This window comes from Aquarana catesbeiana, linkage group LG06 (assembly GCF_042186555.1).
Source record: "Aquarana catesbeiana isolate 2022-GZ linkage group LG06, ASM4218655v1, whole genome shotgun sequence".
NCBI classification, from domain to species: Eukaryota; Metazoa; Chordata; class Amphibia; order Anura; family Ranidae; genus Aquarana; species Aquarana catesbeiana.
The window spans coordinates 260,390,327-260,411,222 of record NC_133329.1 but is presented as its reverse complement, the minus strand read 5'-3'; the positions used below and the strand labels follow the sequence as shown (position 1 = coordinate 260,411,222).

Below are 20,896 nucleotides of genomic sequence, written 5' to 3'. Positions count from 1 at the left end.
AGGTGGTCATGGAGGGATATCAATCAGCGGGTGGAGGGAGTAACTGGTTATAATATCTTTTGGAGTAGGGCCTGTCATCTGCAGGTTGGGAAATGGTCACCTGTGATATAAGTTGAAGGGAGGTGGCTAACATGGAAAGTGGCTGAGGAGTGACCTGTTTGGTGGGGAGTGTGAAATGGATGATGTGTTTCAAGTTTCTTTCACATTTACAGTAATGCTTACTGCCCTCTGAAAAGTGATCTGTGGTGTATTGCTTTTCAATGAGTGGTAAAGCAGCAGCTGACAGGCGTTCATGAGGTGCTACTGCCGCCTCCTTTTTTTTTTTTTACATTGCTGAATGGCAGTTTTACATTGTTGTACTATGCTGCTACTGCGAGCGAGTTTGAAAGGCGGTGCTGCCAGTCATACTCTGCAGGCTCCAAGCAGTCCATTGAGCTCAGTGCCTCTGACAAGAAGTGAGTGGAGGCACTGTGAGCTCATCCTCTCAGTCTGCTGCAAACAGAGTATGTCAGCTTTTATTTAAACTGGCCGCTCTGTGTGTAGCTTATGACAGGCTGCGCAAGGAGCCCTGTATCTCCAGGACCATAGGTGATAGGAGCCTCGTAGTGGGGTAGACCTTCAGCTACCTACCCCCTAAATTTGGGCTCTATGTGACCCTGGTCGCCGAGCCATGACCCTCGTAGCCAATAGGTTTTTTTTTTGTGATTTTTTTTTTTTTTTTAAATGGGCCTATCTTAAGGTAAGGGGCCTGGAGCTGCAGCTCCAATAGCCCCTATATTAATCCGGCTCTGCATGGGATACTGGGCTCCTTTCACAAAAGCAGATCGTATGCGGTATTTAGGTGTCCAGACACATTTTCCCTATATACCGCATGCAATCCTGAAACTGTCAATTCACTTTGCCGTTCTGTGGTATTTATGGCAAAACTCTGAAAACCATTGGTAAATACAGCATGAACAGGCATTAAACTAATTTTCAGAAGGACATAAATAATTAAATACATGCGGTAATTAAGTAGTGGTAATTAAGTAGATGAGTGTCTTCCCTCCTCCTGAACCATACCAGGCCACATGCCCTCAACATCAGGGGGTGATTTGGGACAGGGGACATGTTGATGGGGACAAGGGCCTCTTCCCCACAACTCTGGCCGGGTGGTTGTGGGGGTCTGCGGGAGGGGAGCTTAACTGAATCTGGAAGCCCCCTTTACCAAGCCCCCCCCCCCCCCCATGTGAAGTTATGAAAGAAAAAAATGTTTTAAAAAAATGTCCCTCAGTGTAGTTTACACGTGAAACACGATAAACACCGGTCGCTGACCTGAAAAGGGGAAAAAAACTCTCCTCCCAACGAAGGCTCCCACTGAAGAATGACAGCTCCGCCGCCTAAATAAACTAAGGGGCGGGACCCCCTGTGATATCACAGACAGGGGTATGCTGGGTGGGAGCGGAGCTTTTTTTTTTTTCCTTTTTTGGTTAAGCGGCCAGCCGGCATTCGTGATTGACGTGGAAACTACATTGGGGGGACATTTTTTATTTATTTTTTGTTTTTTTTAATAAAGGACTTGTCAAAAACTGCCTCCTGTGTTTATTTACACTATACTTTTTTTGGGTGAATGAGTAGGGGTACTATGTACCCCATACTCACATGGGGGGGTTGTAATCTGTGGGCCCCCTTTTTAAAGGGAGCTTCCAGACTCCAATAAGCCCCCAGCCGCAGACTCCCACAACAACCGGCCAGAGTTGTGGGGAGGGGGCCCCGCAGAGCCACCCCTGCCCCAAAGCACCCCCCCATGTTGAGGGCATGCGGCCTGGTATGGTTCAGGAGGGGGGGGGGGCGTTCACTTATTCACCCCTCCTGAACCACCTGCATGCGCAGATAAGGGTCTGATATGGATTTTGGAGGGGGGGGTCACACCATTTTTTTTCTTATTTTGGCTTGGGGATTTTCCCTTAAAATCCATACCAGACCCAAAGGGCCTGGTATGGGTTGGGGGGTAACCCCATATCATTTGTTTTCCAAATTTGTCATTGCTCGCAATTCTTTTTACATTCAGCTGTCAGCGGGGAACCCTGCTGATGACTCATCGGTTGTTAAAGACATGGCGGCCATCCGTTCCTTAACTCATAAGGATACTGGTGGCTGCTTGCTCCTTAACAACCAGCTATTTACACTGTTTGTTAAAGACGCTGGCTAGCACCGGCGGTTAATTACCGTGGGCTTTCACTACTAAAATACTGCATAACTTCATAAATTAGCGCATGTTGTATTTTAGTAGCATTTCTTAGTGAATGCCAAAACTTTTTGAGAAAAACGCTGTATGGTATCTTACCACATACTCGGATGCTTTGTGAATGGAGCCCACTCCTTTTTTGCTTGCACATGGTTGGATGATTGAAGTCAGCACAACTTTACCTTTTTCACCAAGCACAGTGAAAATTCACTTTGCAAATAAAACGTTAACATAGCTTAGTAAATGAGATGAAGTAGTGCTGACTTTAAATCATTCAAATCCTATGTGAACAAAATCTTGTTTTCTTTCCGATTAGACCTTTCTCTTGCCTTTGATACAGTTGAACTCCAGCTCCTCTTCAAAAAAAAATCCACTCTCTTGGCCTCCAAGTCTCTTTTCTTTCTGAATTATCCCCCTACATATCCAAATGCTTATCACCTACAACTATTTCCTCTTCTCCTAGGGTTTCCCTCAAGGCTCTGTTCTTAGACCCCTTCTATTATCTAGCTCATGTTTTCTCAACTAGGGTTCCTCCAGAGATTGCTAGGGGTTCCTTGAGCAATTTCTACCTCTCAGGTAAGTTCCCACTGATACCATTGGTCTCTTTGGCTATCTGTAAGCAGCTTATTCCTCCCAATGACCATAAGTGTAAGGAACATTCTTCACACTGACCATCACACTAATGTTGTATCATGTAGATATGTTGTAGATATAGTAATTTTTGGCAGGTGTTTTCTGAGACTGCTAAGTTATTTTGAGGGTTCCTCTTTGTTGAAAAGGTTGAGAAAGGCTGATCTAGCTACACCTCATTCCTTAGTCACCTAGGAGTTGATTTACTAAAACTGGAGAGTACAAAATCTGGTGCAGCTGTGCATGGTAGCCAATCAGCTTCCTACTTTAGCTTGTTCAATTAAGCTTTGACAAAAAAAATGGAAGCTTCTGTGCAGAGCTGCACCAGATTTTGCACTCTCCAGTTTTAGTAAATCAACTACTGTATGCCCCATGGCTTCCAATACTATATTCTATGCCGATTGCAACCAAATCTAGCTCTCTACTGCTCTTACCCTTTAGCCCTAGTTCACACTGAGCTACGGGAATGAAGCTGTGTAAGTTGATTTCACTCCCGCATGTCGGTCCTGATTTTGGGGGCAATTTTTATATCTGTGTGGGCTTCTGCACAGATGTCAATGGAAGTCGCACCCCGAAATTGCAAAGAGTAGTACAGAAACTACTTTTTGAAATCGATGTGGCGCAGCAAATGCAGCGTCGCATTGATTAGGACGATGCCATTGCCGGCAATTACCGCTGATTTGACATGCAATTTGACATGTGAAATCGCATGTCAAAAAGCACCAATGTGAACCAGGGCTTTGTCTCTTTATGAATCCCCAATTTATTAACTGCTATATCGGTACACTGGCGCCACTCCCAACAAGATTCAAAATACTAACATACAAATACATCTAAAATTCTTCCCCAGTCATCTCAAAATAATATACAAACTGTTCCAAGACCTCCCTGCTCTCTAACTCCCTTGTTACCTACTCTCACCTCCAAACCTTCAGAGCCTCTCCCATCCTTTGGAACTCCCTACCCTAACCTGACTGGCTATCTCCTTTTCTGTCCACCTTTAGGCTATTACTGGAACCCCATCTTTCAGAAAAACCTATCTGACCTCTAGTCAATAACTTTTACCTTCATCATCAACTCATCCCCACACAGTTTTAATACCTTTTTGAATCACTTGCCCCTCAGTTTGTAAGCTGTCACAGGCAGGTCTCTCCTGACCCTCTTGTATTGAATTGTAGCGTAACTTTGTAAACCTTATATTTTGTATAATTCACAAACTGTTGGTGCTATAGGCGTGCGCACGGGGTGTGCTGGGTGTGCCTGGGCACACCCTAATGCCCAGGTACACCCCAGGGTCAGAATGTGTTTGAGATAACTCCATTTTGGCACCCCTGCTAACCTGTAGTGCTGGGAGTGGGACTATCTCTCAGTTGGATGCCAATATCCTTCCTGGGAGAACTGCAGCTACTGGCTGCAGAGTAAGCAGTCAGGCAGCCGCATTTCCCTATAGTTCTGGCTACAGCTTCATTGACAGCTGCATATGACTCCACCGCCAGCTCTCAGTTGAGATGCTGTAGCCAGGACTTTAGAGGCAGCATCAGATTCCTGACTGCTTACTCCACAGCTGGTTGCTGCAGTACTGACAGGAGTAAGGGGTTACCAGAGCCCACCACATCCAATGCTTCGTGCTGCCAGAAAAAGCTCGAAAAGGGAAGACTGTCTCTCATTCTCTGGACAAGTCGGGGCTTTCACAGCTTCAGTACAGGTGGGCGGAGCAGGAAGAGATGATCACAGTGGAGTCCCAGCACTGCTTCCTGCCAAAGTACACAGCACAACTTTCCTTGGGGCCGACTGAAGATCTCAGAGGATGGATGGCAGCCTGCATCTTCTCCACATGCGAGTCCTGACCTTCTCTGCCTTTTATACAATGCTGTGCTGTAACCCTGCCCTGCACCTTGCAGGGACCATTTACTGAAAGGAAAGTATCTTTCTTTTATTAGGATATGAATTACTGGGACTTCTGTTACATAGATATATTCAACATTCACACTATATCTTATTAAAATCATTCTTTTTTAATAAGATATAGTATATATGTGGAATACATTTATGTAGCACCTCAGAAGTCCTGTCAAAAAATGTTAGCATAAACAGCAAGGAATGTGATTTTATAATACAGCCCCAACTTCAGGAAAGTGAATGTTCATTCACGCAGTGTGAGGGGAGGAGGGGATATCCTTTTTCACTTAGGACACTTTCACACTGAGGCACTGGTTGCGTTAGCGGCAAAGCGCCGCTGGTTTTAGCGGCACTTTTCGGGCGCTTTTAACCCCCACTAGCAGTCAAAAAAGGGTTAAAAGCGCAGCTGCCGAATCGCTTTGCAGGCGCTTCAGCAGCGTTGGCTATTGATTTCAATGGCAGGGACATTTTGGGAGCAATGTATTCACTGCTCCTAAATTGCCCCAAAGATGCTGCTTGCAGGACTTTTTCTAACCTCCTGCAAGCGCACCGCTCCAGTGTGAAAACATTAGGGCTTTCACAATGGAGTGACAGGAGAGGCACTTTACAGGTGCTAGTTTTAGCGCTAAAACGCCTGTAAAGCATCTCAGTGTGAAAGTGGTCTTACCTGATTCCAAGCTGTCTTCCTTCACCCAACGCCATCATCTTATACCATACAGGGACATTAACCCTGTATAGTATGATGGGAGGGAGGGAGTGTGACCACAACCAGTGTTTTACATAGGAGCTGAAGGGGACAAGTCACAGCAGTGGAGGACTCCTGCTGGAGAAAGCAAAGCTGGGTACAGATTGAGATTTGTCCAGTTCAGCAGGAACTTGCTAAATTTAAGACAGAGGCCAATCATTAGATCAGTTTCTCTTAAACAGGACTGCTTAAGGCTGGGTTCACACTATTGTTGCATGCGGCTCACAGCAGGGGTCCGGTGCATCTCCATTCACTGTTCCAGGTCCAATTTCAGCCCAAATTTTGGGCTGAATTCAGACCTGAAATGGACCAAAAGATGCACAGGACCCTTGTGCAATTTGCACCGGAGCCACAGCAGAGATATGTGAACCGGCTCCATAGAGAGCTGGTTACAATCTCCTACCATGCAAATTTGATGTGGGGAATCCTGCATCCAATTCACATAAATGTGAACCCAGCCTGAAACCTTGTTCAATTAGCAGCTTGCAGCAAATCGACTGCAGCACTAATCAGTGTATACTGACAGTGGAGAGTCCCCGCTGTCAGAATACAATGCCCTGCAAGGGGGATCCTTGCATCCACATCGCTTGTACAGATGTAAGAACCTGTCAGCTAGCAAACTGAACAAAAAAACCTGTGCACATGTGCACATACATGTGTGTTTGAGCTTTGGGGTGCACACCCTAATGTAATAGGCTGTGCAAACCTATGGTTGGTGCTATAATTCCATATTAATAATTATGAATGATAATAATAATACATTCACTTAGAAAAAATTCACTTTGGAAGTAAACATTCTCTCTACTACATAAGTAAAATCACCCCCATTGACTAGATCCTAGACAACAGGACTAGGGTATTTGTGAGGCTTGCTCAAAACAGCATAGGAACAATTATGGAGGGCTTTCAAACACAGAAATTGAGCTTTGTAGAACTATATTCAAGAGTTTATCAATAATTTTTAGTATTGCATAGTAGGTGGAATTGGGGATTTCAATTTAGTTATTATTCTCCTTTTCTCCAAGGAGAAACACAGCAGGGTCCTGATGTGGTTGTGCACAGTCTTCAACCAAGCCTTAAAATGTGAATGCATAAGAAAAAAAGTTATGGGAATAGATCTAATGTACCATATAAAACCAATGACTTCCATCCTGAGCTTGACATTCTGGGTTATAACCAAATCATATAAAAAGTATTACATGGCTTTGTACAATTTGTTTATTATGGCCAGATTTCCACTAAACAACACCTTCCTTTAAGCCTCATTAACACTCTAATCTGCATGATTGCATGCACTGTAATGCAATATGTTGCTGGAGGTTCTAATGCAACTTGGGGTTAGTTCATTAAAAGTAGAGAGTGCAGAATCTGGTGTAGCTCTGCATGGAAACCAGTCAGTTTTCACATGTTTTCTTTTGTCAAAGCTTACTTAAACAAGCTAAAGTTAGAAGCTGACTGATTACCACGCACAGTTGCACCAGGTTTTGCACTCCCAAGTTTTAGTAAATCATCCCCAATGTCTTTTTTGTAAAATACTGCATAACATTTGGAAATGTGAATAGAGTGAAACAGTCTGTTAAGCGAAATACCTCGACAGTGAGAATTGGTTTTAGATCCTGATAAGTTACATGCACTTTAGCCACAGCTCTTCTTGCATTTTCTGGAGTGTCAGCTACAACTGCACAGATTATTTGCCCTACACAAATTACCTGCAAACAAAACAAATGACAATGAAAAAGACAATACTAACCGGCTCATGCAGAAATACCATGAATAGCAAATGCAGATTTTTAACCCAGATTAAGTTTTTGTTTTAGAAAGCCTAACTTTATGGTCATGTGTAATTGTATCACCATTTTAATAAAATTGTTAAGATCTTTGTAAGTATATAAAATCATCGATTTGTACCCACTGGCATTTAAAATTCCACACAGCACAATACCCATTATAATTAGGTTTTTAATTGTATAAAAAAAAAAAAAAACACACACAATATAGGTAATACTTGGAAGATATGAGTGTTCATGTGGGCCGGATCACCAAGTTATGGGTATGGACAGCTTGAAAGTTTCAGAAGACTAATAATTTCGAATCATGAGCATCAATCCCTCAAACAAAAAGAAAGCGATGCACATAACAGCAGCCTGTATGTGTATTTCTACCCATTGGTGTCAGCACCAGAAACTGTCAATGAAAAAATGGTTTTTCAGGCTGAATAGAAGAGGTGATATGGAGGAACTCCCCGTGGAAGGGTTTCACCAATGTAGAGTAGTGATTTATATGTTGTTATTTCCAGATTGCTAGCTACTGTATATTGTGCTTTTACAATCTACATCATTTCCTGACCACATTACAGCTCATAAATATGCTCCCTTGGCTTGAAGCTACGAAATGTGTATTTTTTTCTATGTCCTGTATCTTTATGTGCAGTTTAAAACACAATAAAAACTTTGAGTGTAGAAGTCTTAAAGGTTAGGCTGGAAGGTTTGTTCATGAAAATTTAGTTTTTTGGCTCTCCTGTAACCGAGCAGAGTTGCAATTGTTTTGGGCTGCTCTGGGTTCTGCAGGCTTGACTGCTTCCCCCTTTTTTCTGGAGATTTACAGAATTTAGTGGGTGGGAGAGTCAGGTAGCCTGAATATTTATGGAACCCCAGCCAATCACTGGAGAGGTGTATCCAGATTTTGGTTGGGACTGTATAAATAGTCAAACCCAGTGTCGGCTGGTGCACAAATTTTCTTTTTTTTTGGGGGGGGGGGGCGCAAACAAACTGAAAAATTCTGAAAATACTGAAAAAAAAACATCAATTGCAGCCTCACTGTGCCCATCAAATGCAGCCACTGTGCCATCAATTTCAGCCACTGTGCCCTTTAAATGCAGCCACTTTGCCCATCAATTTTAGCCGCTGTGTCCATCAAATGCAGCCACTGTGCCCTTTAAATGCAGCCACTTTGCCCATCAATTTTAGCCACTGTACCTATCAAATGCAGCCACCGTGTCCATCAAATGCTGCCAGTGTGCCTATCAAATGCAGCCACTGTGCCCATCAAACACAGCCACTGTGCCCATCAAATGCAGCCACTGTGACCCCCCCAGCGCCCGCCAGCTTATTGTTGTCAGACCGGCACTTACTCCATCTTGGTGGCGGGTCAGTCAGCGGGTGACGGCAGAGAGCTGTGGGGCAGGTAAGGCGGCTCCTGTGTTCTTCATGCTTCTGCTGTGCGTCTCTTCTTTCCTCCTGCTAGGCGTCCAATAGGATTGCCTGTCCTTTCAGCCAATCAGGTGATGGGTAACAAACCCACGCTTCCTGATTGGCGGAGAGGCGGTTCAGTGTTAGAAAAGCGAATATTCATTTGCTTTCCTAAAAGCGAATATTCATTTGCTTTCCTAACACACCAGGGTGGGCTCTGAGCGCAATGCTCTGCGCTCCGGGTCCACTCTATTTTGAAGCCTATTAGAGCCTATGGCTCTAATCAGGTGCTTAAAAAAACACCACCGCAGCTGTAATTCACACGCCCGGCGTCTTGAAAGGAGCTGGGCGCATGAATAGGGGGTGACCGTGGTGGCCGTGGATAGATTCATGCTATGCATGAATCTATCCATTACTCATATGGGGGGGGGATGGCGTGATGGAGGGGGTGGCGCCCTTAAAGGACGGGCCACCACTGGACTCGAACCCCAGAGACCAGGGTTCTTCTTTCTTTGAAACAGAGGTTCCCAGCCAGGAGAGCAGTCTGCTTTCCTAGCTGTCCTGCTGAAGGCCTAGCATGCTCATCAGGATCTCAGCTAAGAGATGAAAGTTTGAAATCATACGTGGACTGATGTTTTTAATGGCTGCAGAGTTGTGGCGGTACCGCTCTGTGTGGCGTCGACCGTTGCCATAACAGCGGCGCATTTGGACTGGGCTGACAGCTTTACATCATGGCTCTGCGCCGCTGTGACTGGAGTCGGCTGTTGCCATAACAGCGGCCTTCTATAAATTGACAGATGGGTGACGCCGTAGACGCGCCCCGTTGAGGAAGTTCACAAGAACATAACACTTACGGGGGAAGGCTGCATCTGACGTCACCCGCTGCTGTCCTTCTGAATCAGATTGACACGTTCTTTTTGCCTGTACCAAACTGTTAAAAACTTTTTATCTAACATACAGTAAGCACTTAGATCCTTTCCTTTTTATCATTTATGGTTGGGCATCCGTATCTATTTCTGAGGAATCTGGAAGTGAGTGTGTGACCTGCTTCAACCCATTTGATATATTGGGATCTGCGTGCATGACTACCTGTTAGCTCAGGAGTCCATGCCCTGAGGTGAGAGTAGATAATTGGACCGGAGGTGGAAGGACTGTCACCTAATGTCGATGAATCATCACTGGTGAAGGCTTTCTGGGACCTGTTGTTCATCAACTCTTTGGACCTTTTTTAACTTTTTTTCACTTTTTTATTACTTCATTGATAATTATTGAAATTCATTTGGGACTTGTTGTTCACCAATATTTAGAATTTTTGTTTTGCGCTGCACTTATACCTCATTTAATTATACTATAGACACCCCCAGGCACGATATTTAAAGGAATATTTCATTTTTATTGTTTCACTTTTAGCATTAAAAAAATCACTGCTCCTGAAAAAAGGTCAGTTTTTAAAAAAAAGTTTTCATTGATACATGTCCCCTGGGGCAGGACCCAGGTCCCCAAACACTTTTTATGACAATAACTTGCATATAAACCTTTAAAATGAACACTTTTGATTTTTCATGTTAATGTCCCAAAGACTTTAACGGTGTTCCGGCGGCTTTCGAATTTGCCCCGAACAACGCATATTGTTCGGTGTTCGCAGAACATCTGAACAACCAAAGTTCCTCCCGAACTTACACTCGGGCTGAACCGTTCGCCCACCCCTACCTGAGAGTTCACAGAGGAGCCTGCTTGCTGGAGTCTGGGAGTGACATTCCAAACTTGAAGAACACTGAGCACTGACCTATGGGGGAAGGATGTCAATGACTATTGCTTCTATTACCCCTGTTACACAGAGTTCAATGGCCTGGGACATTGCTAAAGGTACTGTTCTGCTTAAGGGACTGTTCTGCAGACCTACTATAAGGAAGAGTGTCCTCATTGTTCTTGTTAGTAATGTGGAGTATTCCACAGCTCTCTGATCCCTATCCCAGTTATTGCTGCAATAAACTTTTAAAAAAGGCAACCCTTCTTGACTGATTTTCTGGATTCAGAAATGTAAAGTTGCTGTTTGCCTGGCTGCTGCACCAGCAGGAATAGAATCTGGGACTTTAAACCTGCAGCCCTAGTAAAGGGTACCTGAGGGGAAAAAAAACAAAACACCACAACAAATCCATGTAGGAGTTACATGACATTTTTATTCATAGGTAATTTAAAATAATAAATGAAGCAGAAGCCTTAAATTAAACCTGTTCTGAGGAGTACGGAGGCTACCTTTGCTGACTTCTCTAAAAAACACTACTTCTCTGGTTGTTAGGTTGATCCAATGGTTTCTGTACATTCTAAGCAACTTCTTTGAATGAAGTGTGCAGATTAGGTCAAAGTTCAACTTTTTTTTTCCTGCAATGGCTTAAAGCAGAATTCCGTCCATGAAAAAAAAAAATTAAAAGTCAGCAGCTACAAACACTGTAAGTACTTACCTGTCCTGGATGCCCGTGATGTCGGCCGCCCGAGGCCGACCTGTCCCTCGGTTCTCGGGTCCTGGCACCACCATCCTAAGTAAGGGAAACAGGCAGTGGAGCCTTGCGGCTTCACTGCCAGTTTCCTACTGCACACGCACGAGCGGCATGGTGCTTTGTGAATGGGACGCGATGTGTTGTGGGAAACACACAGTTCCCATAATGCACCGCGCCCCATTTCCCTGAAGGCACCGCAGGGAGCAGAAGACTGAAGATCACTGCGGTGTAGGAAGAGGCAGATTAGGAAGACTGCCTAGCAACAGCCATTTCATGTAAGTAAAAAAAAAATTTTTTTTTCCTCCATTTTTTTAGGTATTTTTTGTGCAATTTTTTTTTCAGGGTGGACCTCCACTTTAAGCCAGAGACAGCCAGACAACTAGCAGTTTCCTTTAGGGTTATTTAATTCTGTATTGACTAATCATTGATCAAATCCAAATTGTATTTAGACGTGGAAATTTATAGTAATTACTGTATAGGTATAAACGATTACAAAAGCATTGACTTTGAACGCTGGTTATGTTTGTATTCCATTTGTAGGCATTTTTATTCAACATTTTATAAAGCCCCCGTTCACACCGGTGTGGCCTTGAAATCGTGCTACTTCAGTACGATTTCAAAGCTGCACATCAGTGTGATTGGTACTGACAATTTCATTGCGGCCTGCCATACAACAGAAGTCTATGCAAGTTGCAATGAAGTCGGCAAAAAGTAGTGCAGGAATCTTTTTCAAAGTCGCTGCAATTTGAACAGTTCCATTGCCGACAATGGGATGTGACTTGTCATGCGATTTGGAACTGTCAAATTGAATGACAAATCGCACCGCTGTGAACGGGGGCTTAATAAAATGTTTTCCCACAGACAAAAACAAATACAAACAAATAAACCAGAAACCAGAAATGAACAAACCCCCCCCCCAAAAAAATGTAATTAAGTGATTTGATTATGTTAGGATGAAAAACAAAATTGTATTAAATATATATATATATATATATATATATATATATATATATATACACAATGTACAGTATATTTATTATATATATTTTTTTCCCCCATTTATATGTTCAAGTGGTACCTCCTCCTCTGAAAATAAAGGTCCTTGTCCAGAGATATCATTTATTCCAGGGACATCTTTTGCTCTTATTATATCAACCACTCCGGGAATTTTGAGGGCATCAGAGCTATCTATTGACCTGTAAAAGTACAAAATGTATTAGGAATCTGGGTGCCTGAGGATTAAAGTGTCACTAAAGGCAATTTTCTATTTTTGCGTTTAAACGTTCTTCAGCTTCCATATATCATATTTTTCCCACAGCTTAGAAAATGAAACTTAAAAACAGACTGGTTGCATTATAGTAGAGACAAAGTTCAGACAAAGCTTGACTCAAAACAATAATTTTCCCAACCTGTCAGTTAACTGCAAGTTTTTCTGACAGTATTTTCCCCAAAGAACGCCACAACATTTTTTGTAAAGCTAAATACTACCAAACATTGGTAATAGCAAACACCTCGGTTGTAAAGCATACAGTATATAAAAATAATTCTGTCTGGTTGTTCTTTTATTTGATTTTATAGCTGAACGCATCCCTCTCCACTCATAATGGCAACAAAAAAAGCAAGACATACTGTACTTAGGCTGGGTTCACACTGGTGCGATGCGGCAACCACAGCAATTTCTGTGCGGGTTCCCACATTGCATCTGAATCGCAGGCAGTTTACACTGCTCTCTGCGAACCACTGCAGGTGTAAAAATAAAGTTAATGACACCCCTAAATCGGTTCACAGAATGCAGTGTGAACTGTGGAATTGGATGGAATCGGATCACATGGGGCTGAACACCAATGTGATCCGATTCCAATGAGGACAAAAAAAAAAAGGGTCCTGCACCATTTTGGTGTGAATGCGATGCAATTTCAGCCATATAAATCATATGGCTGAATTCGCACTGCACAGACATAGCATGTGATGTGCACAGGGATGCGGTGCAAATCACATGCAATGTCTGGCATCGCACCAGTGTAAACCCAGCCTAAAAGTGGTATTAAAAGTTTTTTTTTTTTTTTTTTAATTACAGGGGCCCCCAGGTGAGTTACACTATAATGTGCTAATATGCACCACATATTAGCACATTATGGCAGACTTGCCTGTTAAATGAATCTCTCCAGCACTGCAACTGCTCCCGCTGTTCCCGGGTGCTCCCATCTTTACCCAGTCATCCTTTTGGGATGCACAGGACTCGCATATCCATGGCGCACAGATCAAGTGCTGCAAATGTATGCTGAGCTGTGCATGTGCAGCTCAGTGTACATGACAAGTGACAGACTGGGAGAAGGGTTTAGGACAAAAGAAACCGATAACCTCTTTTCTGTCATAAAAACCCTACAGCCTCGTACACACGATCGGATTGTTGGCCAACAAAACCGTGGACTTTTGTCCAAAGGGCATTGGCCCAAACTTGTCTTGCATACAAACGGCAAGGAATTGTCGGCCAACAAACACGAACGTACTGACGTACTACGTGGATTTTCAGCTATTTAGCGCCACCCTTTGACCTCCTTCTGCTACTTTCGTGTTAGTAGAAGTTTGGTGAGTGTTGATTCGCTGCGCTTTTCATTTTGCGCTTTTCATTTCGCTCTTTTCATTTCACGTTTTGTTTGTTTCTGAACGGTCGTTCGTCAACCAGACATGTTGCGGAATCTGAGGAGATAACGTGTTATTTATTATTGGCCTTGGAGTTATTGCTTTGACATTATTTTTTTGGTTGAATAATGATTTGATTTAGTATATTTTCTATATTTTTGGATGCATAGAATGCACTTTTTGGTTAAGTTCTATTGGCAGATAGCATGTCTAGTTTTATTTGTTTTCTTTTTTTAATGCACAATAAAAAAATAGTGTAGAATAACACTTGGCTAGGTGTTTTACTTCAAATAACAGTTTGGGAGTAGGCAGTTACATTTAAAAAAAAATACAATGTAAAATTGACAAGGGACACCAACATAGCTGTATCTTTGATCTTAAAAACTACAGGATAATGGTGTTGTGGTAACTTGCCCAAAAAAAAAAAAAAAAAAAAAAGAAGCATAATAATATTATTCTTGATATCACTAGAAAAAAAGCCTTTGAAAATGTGTTTGCAATAACTCCATCAGTATCACCAGCAAAGCAGCTTCATTATTATCCCATTAAAGAAGAAGAGAATTGTGCGCTGCATTTCGAGATTTCATGATTTGCCACATCATGAATGTTAATTCTCCATTACGAATGCTAGTTTACAAGACCGACTGCTTCTGGCTCATCCTTGCTTCCGAGCATGCATGGACTTTGAAAACTTGAAAATTTGAAAACATGCTAGCCAACATTTGTCCGCGGAAAATCCGATGGAGCATACAAACAGTTGGATTTACCGCCAACAGCCTGTCATCATACATTTCCCATCGGAAAGGCCGATCGTGTATATGAGGCTTTCCTGTTAGCAACTTTAAAAAATCTGAGTTTTTTTACCACTTTAACAAGCAACCTGAAAAGTTATTAAAACATGCAGAAGGTCACCAAGTTTAAACTACTTCAAAACCGGGCCAATTCTTTTGTTTCTCACATATACGTAATAATAATCAGCATTTATTTGCTAAAAAAAAAAATTACTTAGAACCGCCCAAATATTTTATAATATACTGTGTGTGTGTGTGTATATATATATATATATATATATATATATATATATATACACACATACAGTATCTCACAAAAGTCTTTTCATATGACAACTCTGAAGAAATGACACTTTGCTACAATGTAAAGTAGTGAGTGTATAGCTTGTATAACAGTGTAAATTTGCTGTCCCCTAACTCAACACACAGCCATTAATGTCTAAACCGCTGGCAACAAAAATGAGAACACCCCTAAGTAAAAAAAATAACCAAATTGGCAAATTGGGCCCAATTAGCCATTTTCCCTCCCCGGTGTCATGTGACTTGTTAGGGTTACAGGGTCTCAGGTGTGAATGGGGAGCAGGTGTGTTAAATTTGGAGTTATAGCTCTCACTCTCTCATACTGGCCACTGGAAGTTCAACATGGCACCTCATGGCAAAGAACTCTCTGAGGATCTGAAAAAAAGAGTTTTTGCTCTAAATAAAGATGATAAAGAAAAAAGAATCGCTCTAAATAAGTGTAAAATATTGCATACATTAAGCAGTGACAAAATGTAAAAATCAATTAATACATAGAGTATATGTGAAAAATAAATCCCAGTGACGACTACGTATAGTCCAAAAAATGTTGAATCAACTGAAATAAAAAAGTGGCTAAGAATCACCCATAAGAAATTATGCAAAAAGTCCAAGTGATTAATATTTGTTCATCTGTGAGAACAGGAAAGGATCCACCACCAGGAATAGAAGGGGTCACTCCTCACCGGATGGCTACGATCCCCCACTACAGAGGATCATAGCTAGCAGGTACACCTTAACACTGGCAGTGGGAACTCATATCAGCATCCGCTAGGGGTCATCACACCATCAACATCAACAGCAAGCTCGTGGCAGAGATGTACCATAAAACGAAAGATGGAACTCACATAGCGTAAAACCATAAAAGATATTTTATTTGAAACTCATAAAATGAACACTTACAATAATCCAGAAAGTAGAAAGCCTTAAGTCCGGTTCGTGGCCACATGAACTCGGACAAACCCGTCCTACTGGAATGGAGCACAGCTTGGAGGTGACGTCAGCGCGTCGTCTAGCTCCACCCTACGCGTTTCGTGACATCATCACGTCTTCCAGGGGCACAGGCGGCGCACTACGTCACCTCCTTAAATAGTCTCAAGTCTAACCAGGCCTTGTTATGGACCTCAGTCTATCCTGAAATCAACCTATGATGTACCACAGAACCCAACTTCCGGGTACACTTCTCAGCATGGATTGTTTACAGTAAAACCAAAGATTATTACCGCTGTATATAGACTATTTCACATAAGTGAAACAGACTATTTCACATACAAAAATCATCTTGAGCGTATATAAAACCAGAGCGTCCATTGAACATTAAAATCAATGAAAAAAATTAAATGTAATATATAAAATATCTTTTTAGATTACAATAAACTAGGATTATTGGGTTATTATAGATGGCCTTAGACCAAAAGAAATTTGTCAATAATCAGAGTTAGGTGTTACAAAAAACCTATTGCTGGTTGAAAAATGGGGAATTATTATTCATCTGTTTACCTATATCCGAGCGATACATGTACCGGAAATGGAATTATTAATAAATCGTAGTCTCCACCAGAGTATCGCTATCAAAAATCAGCAGCGGCATCTAGTGGACGGTCTTAAGAATGCAACCAAAAGACACAAATTACAATGTATACCACCGAGGTGTCACTGTCAAAATTGAAAGCGGCATCTAGTGGATGATTTTAAGAATGCAAAAATGCCAATCTCAATGTAATGGATCTAAAAAACATTTTATATAAAAATGTGTTTAAAAATAAAAAGAAATTTTCTTTGGTTAAACGAAGCCCTAAATGGATGGCTTGATCTAGATAGACAGAGGCCCAATGAAACCCATATCATATATAGCACTCTAAAATTAACAATCAACAGCTAAGTGGTTCCTAATAACAAAAACCAGAGTTATGAATGAGTGGACATGCAATCACCAAATAATCCTATAATGCATATGTAGGTAAGTAGATACAATGCATCCATAAATGTACAGACAATTTATTACATTAGGAGTTATTTATGAATGCATTTACGTCTGTATCTACATTTAACCCAAAAGGGACATAAGTTCCTAACCTATAAATCCAAGACATTTCGCACTTGGATTGTCTGTACATTAATGGACAGTGCTGGAAAATAATGGTGGCCACACAAAATATTGACACTTTGGACCCAATTTGGACATTTTCACTTAGGGTGTACTCACTTTTGTTGCCAGCGGTTTAGACATTAATGGCTGTGTGTTGAGTTATTTTGAGGGGACAGCAAATTGACACTGTTATACAAGCTGTACACTACTTTACATTGTACCAAAGTGTAATTTCTTCAGTGTTGTCACATGAAAAGATATAATAAAATATTTACAAAAATGTGAGGGGTGTACTCACTTTTGTATTGTTAATGCAATTTGTTTTAGGTCTGTGTGAGGGGCTGATCACCCTTGGTTAACTGATGTACCCTGCAGATTTATAGGATAAACCAGGACATCTTTGAGGAGAAAGTGGGAGAAATATATATATTTGTATCCACATAAAAGTGAAACAGCTTTTTGCTCTAACATAAGATCCATGTGGCCTAAGATCTGAGATAAGAGGGTTACAGTCAGTGGTAATAAGGAGAGAGTATGACACTGATTTAATAGTGTGCTTATTCTTATAGGACTACAAGTCCATATTACAGTAGCTTGGGAACAGCTGTATTTGTGTGTTTGTCTATGTGTGTGCATGCTGGTAGCAGCTGCTGCTGTGTAGACTGGTTCAGTGTGAACTTAAAGTGGATGTAAACCCGAATTTTTATTTTTTTTTATCATACTGTAGAGTATAAAGGGCCGTACACACGATCGGACTTTTTGACAACAAAAATGCAAATTAGCTGTTTTGGAGCAATATCCGACCGTGTGTACGCTCCATCGTACAAAATTTTTCAGTTTCCATCGGACTTTTGTTGGCTGTGCGAACGGACAAACTTTCCGGCAACAAAAGTCTGATGGAGCAAAGTCCGATCGTGTGTACACAAAGCCATCGGACTTTTGTACAAACTACAGTACGCAGCCGCGAGAATGTTTCCAGCGCAATCGGATCGCGCTGGTTCTCGGCGGCAGGGTACTGTACATCTCGCGCTAGCTGCAATAGGAAAAACACATTTTCCTACTGCGGCGGGCGTGAGAGGGAATTCCCCTCTGGAGAATACCAAGCCCTTCGGTCTGGTATGGATTTTAAGGGTAACCCCCTACGCCGAAAAAACCCTTATCCGAGCACACAACCTGGCCGGTCAGGAAAGGGGGTGGGGACGAGCGAGCGCCCCCCCCTCCTGAGCCGTACCAGGCCGCATGCCCTCAACATAGGGTGTGAGCCCCCCCACCCCAAAGCACCTTGTCCCCATGTTGATGAGGACAAGGGCCTCACCCTCTTATGACCTCACAGTCCCAGCATGCCCTGGGACTGTGATGTCATTGGGGGCAGGGTCACCGCCTATATAAGTCTGTTGCGGAGCGCTCAGAGAGCATTCCAGCTGGAGAGAGCGTCGTGTCAACATCTCTGGAAGAGAAGAAGGAAGAAGACGATACAGAAGTGTGGGCCACCACTGGCAAAAGAGCGGCAGAAGATAGCGGTGGAGCCGGCAGAAGATGCGGACACCGGGAGAAGACACCGGAGAGACCCCCAAAGTTGGAAAGGACCCCCAAAGTTGGAAGAAGACCCCGGAGCTGCCTAATAAATTACTTTAAAAACCTGTGTACTGTGTTTTTTATTGACACTTTTTTCCCTAGGTGAATGGGTAGGGGTACGATGTACCCCATACTCATTCACATAGGGTGAGGGGCAGGGATCTGGGGGCCCCCTTATTAAAGGGGGCTCCCGGATTCCGATAAGCCCCCCACCCGCAGACCCCGACAACCAACGGCCAGGGTTGTTGGGAAGAGGCCCTTGCCAAGGTGCTTTGGGGTGGGGGGGCCCGCAGGGCGCCTCCCTCCCCCAAAGCACCCACACCCCCATGTTGTGGGCATGCGGCCTGGTACGGCTCAGGGGGGGGTCGCTCACTGGTCTCCACCCCTGACCGGCCAGGCTGCGTGCTCGGATAAAGGTCTGGTATGGATTTTGGGGGGACCCCCACGCCGTTTTTTTGGCGTAGGGGGTTCCCCTTAAAATCCATACCAGATCTAAGGGCCTGGGATGCCCCTGGAGGGGAACCCATGCCGGTTTTTTATTTAAAATTTGGCGTGGAGTTTCCCCTCAAGATTCATACCAAACACAGTGCCTGGTATTGGCGGGGATCCAAGTCGGATCCCTGCACCAGTGTGAACCCGGCTCGCAAGGTGTCAATCTCGCCAATAAAAGTGGCAAGATTGACACAATATCAGACAACAATAAAGAAGTTGACCAAAGGGTGGTGGTAAAGCACTGAAAAACCACGTGATTTGGTGAAAGTTGGCTGGAAAAGTCCTGTCGTCTGTATGCAAGACAAACTTTTGGGCAACGCCCTTTGTACAAAAATCCAAGGGAAAGTTTGTACAAAGTCCTATCGTGTGTATGGGGCTTAAAGCGGGGGTCCACCCACACCGCCAAAAAAAAAAAAAATATTAAAAGCCAGCAGCTACAAATACTGCAGCTTACAATAAAGAAAAACACATATAGATGCAAATAATTCAATGTGCAAAACAGAATGTATTGAGAACAAGCTGATAGCTCAGTATATTACATGGATATGTACGTGTATAACGTGAAAAAATTAAGTGATAACAAAATGAGACATGTGGAAAGTGTACACCTAAAGTGCAAATGATGAATTTAAAGTGTATGAATTTAAAGTGTATGTGGGTGAAAAAATGAGAACTGCAAATCCCAGTCCATAGAATAAATCATAAAAAGTTCATCAGTGAAAGCACTTTCATCCACTTGGCAACACCCAAAATCCCTATGAATGGATCAACAGAAGAAAGGGATGTGCAAGGTGACACAACCCCACTGGCGGTGACTCCAACGAGTAAAAATAAGGTAAAAGGTGGACCCTTACCCTCCGTGTTGGACCCCCTCGCTAGCAGGGTCTATCGAGCATGCAGACTTTGCCCTCTGCAGGGACCGTGTGGAGATGATCTCCGCAGCAGCTGTCAGGAATGCTGTCTTCAGTCCGGGCCGGTCCAAGTGGTACGCCTGGAGGGGGGAGGAGAGAGGGCTCTCTTGCTCCCAGTTTGGTAAAAGGAGAAAGCAAAAGAGCGGGGTTTCAATTGTGTAAAAAAGTTTTAAATTTATTGGTAAAAATACAAACCAAAACGGAGAGTGCACGCTCCGTAAGGTAATAAAACAATAAAAAACAAGCCGGCATAAAAACTATCAATAACCAATGCAGAACATGGGGCAATCGTGACGGCTTACAACAAGTAGCCACGGGCGTGCACTCTCCGTTTTGGTTTGTATTTTTCCCCATAAATTTAAAACTTTTTTACACTATTGGAGCTCCAGGCGTACCACTTGGACCGGCCCGGACTGAAGACAGCAATCCTGACAGCTGCTGCGGCGATCATCTCCACACGGTCCCTGCAGAGGGCAAAGTCTGCATGCTCGATAGACCCTGCTAGCAAGGGGGTCCAACACGGAGGGTAAGGGTCCACCTTTTACCTTATTTTTACTCGTTGGAGTCACCGCCAGTGGGGTTGTGTCACCTTGCACATCCCTTTCTTCTGTTGATCCATTCATAGGGATTTTGGGTGTTGCCAAGTGGATGAAAGTGCTTTCACTGATGAACTTTTTATGATTTATTCTATGGACTGGGATTTGCAGTTCTCATTTTTTCACCCACATACACTTTAAATTCATACACTTTAAATTCATCATTTGCACTTTAGGTGTACACTTTCCACATGTCTCATTTTGTTATCACTTAATTTTTTCACGTTATACACGTACATATCCATGTAATATACTGAGCTATCAGCTTGTTCTCAATACATTCTGTTTTGCACATTGAATTATTTGCATCTATAT

General features: G+C 42.8%; 1 protein-coding gene across 1 annotated transcript in view; it reads right to left on the bottom strand.

The window, feature by feature from the left end:
* LOC141146728 (aldehyde oxidase 1-like) overlaps nucleotides 1-20,896 on the bottom strand; it is a 303,420-nt gene that overhangs the window by 121,353 nt on the left and 161,171 nt on the right. Inside the window, exons 18-19 of the mRNA XM_073633238.1 lie at nucleotides 12,266-12,383; nucleotides 7,091-7,210 (exon numbers count right to left, since the gene is read on the bottom strand). Coding sequence (XP_073489339.1) covers nucleotides 7,091-7,210; nucleotides 12,266-12,383 — 238 coding nt within the window. The remainder of the gene's footprint in view (nucleotides 1-7,090; nucleotides 7,211-12,265; nucleotides 12,384-20,896) is intronic.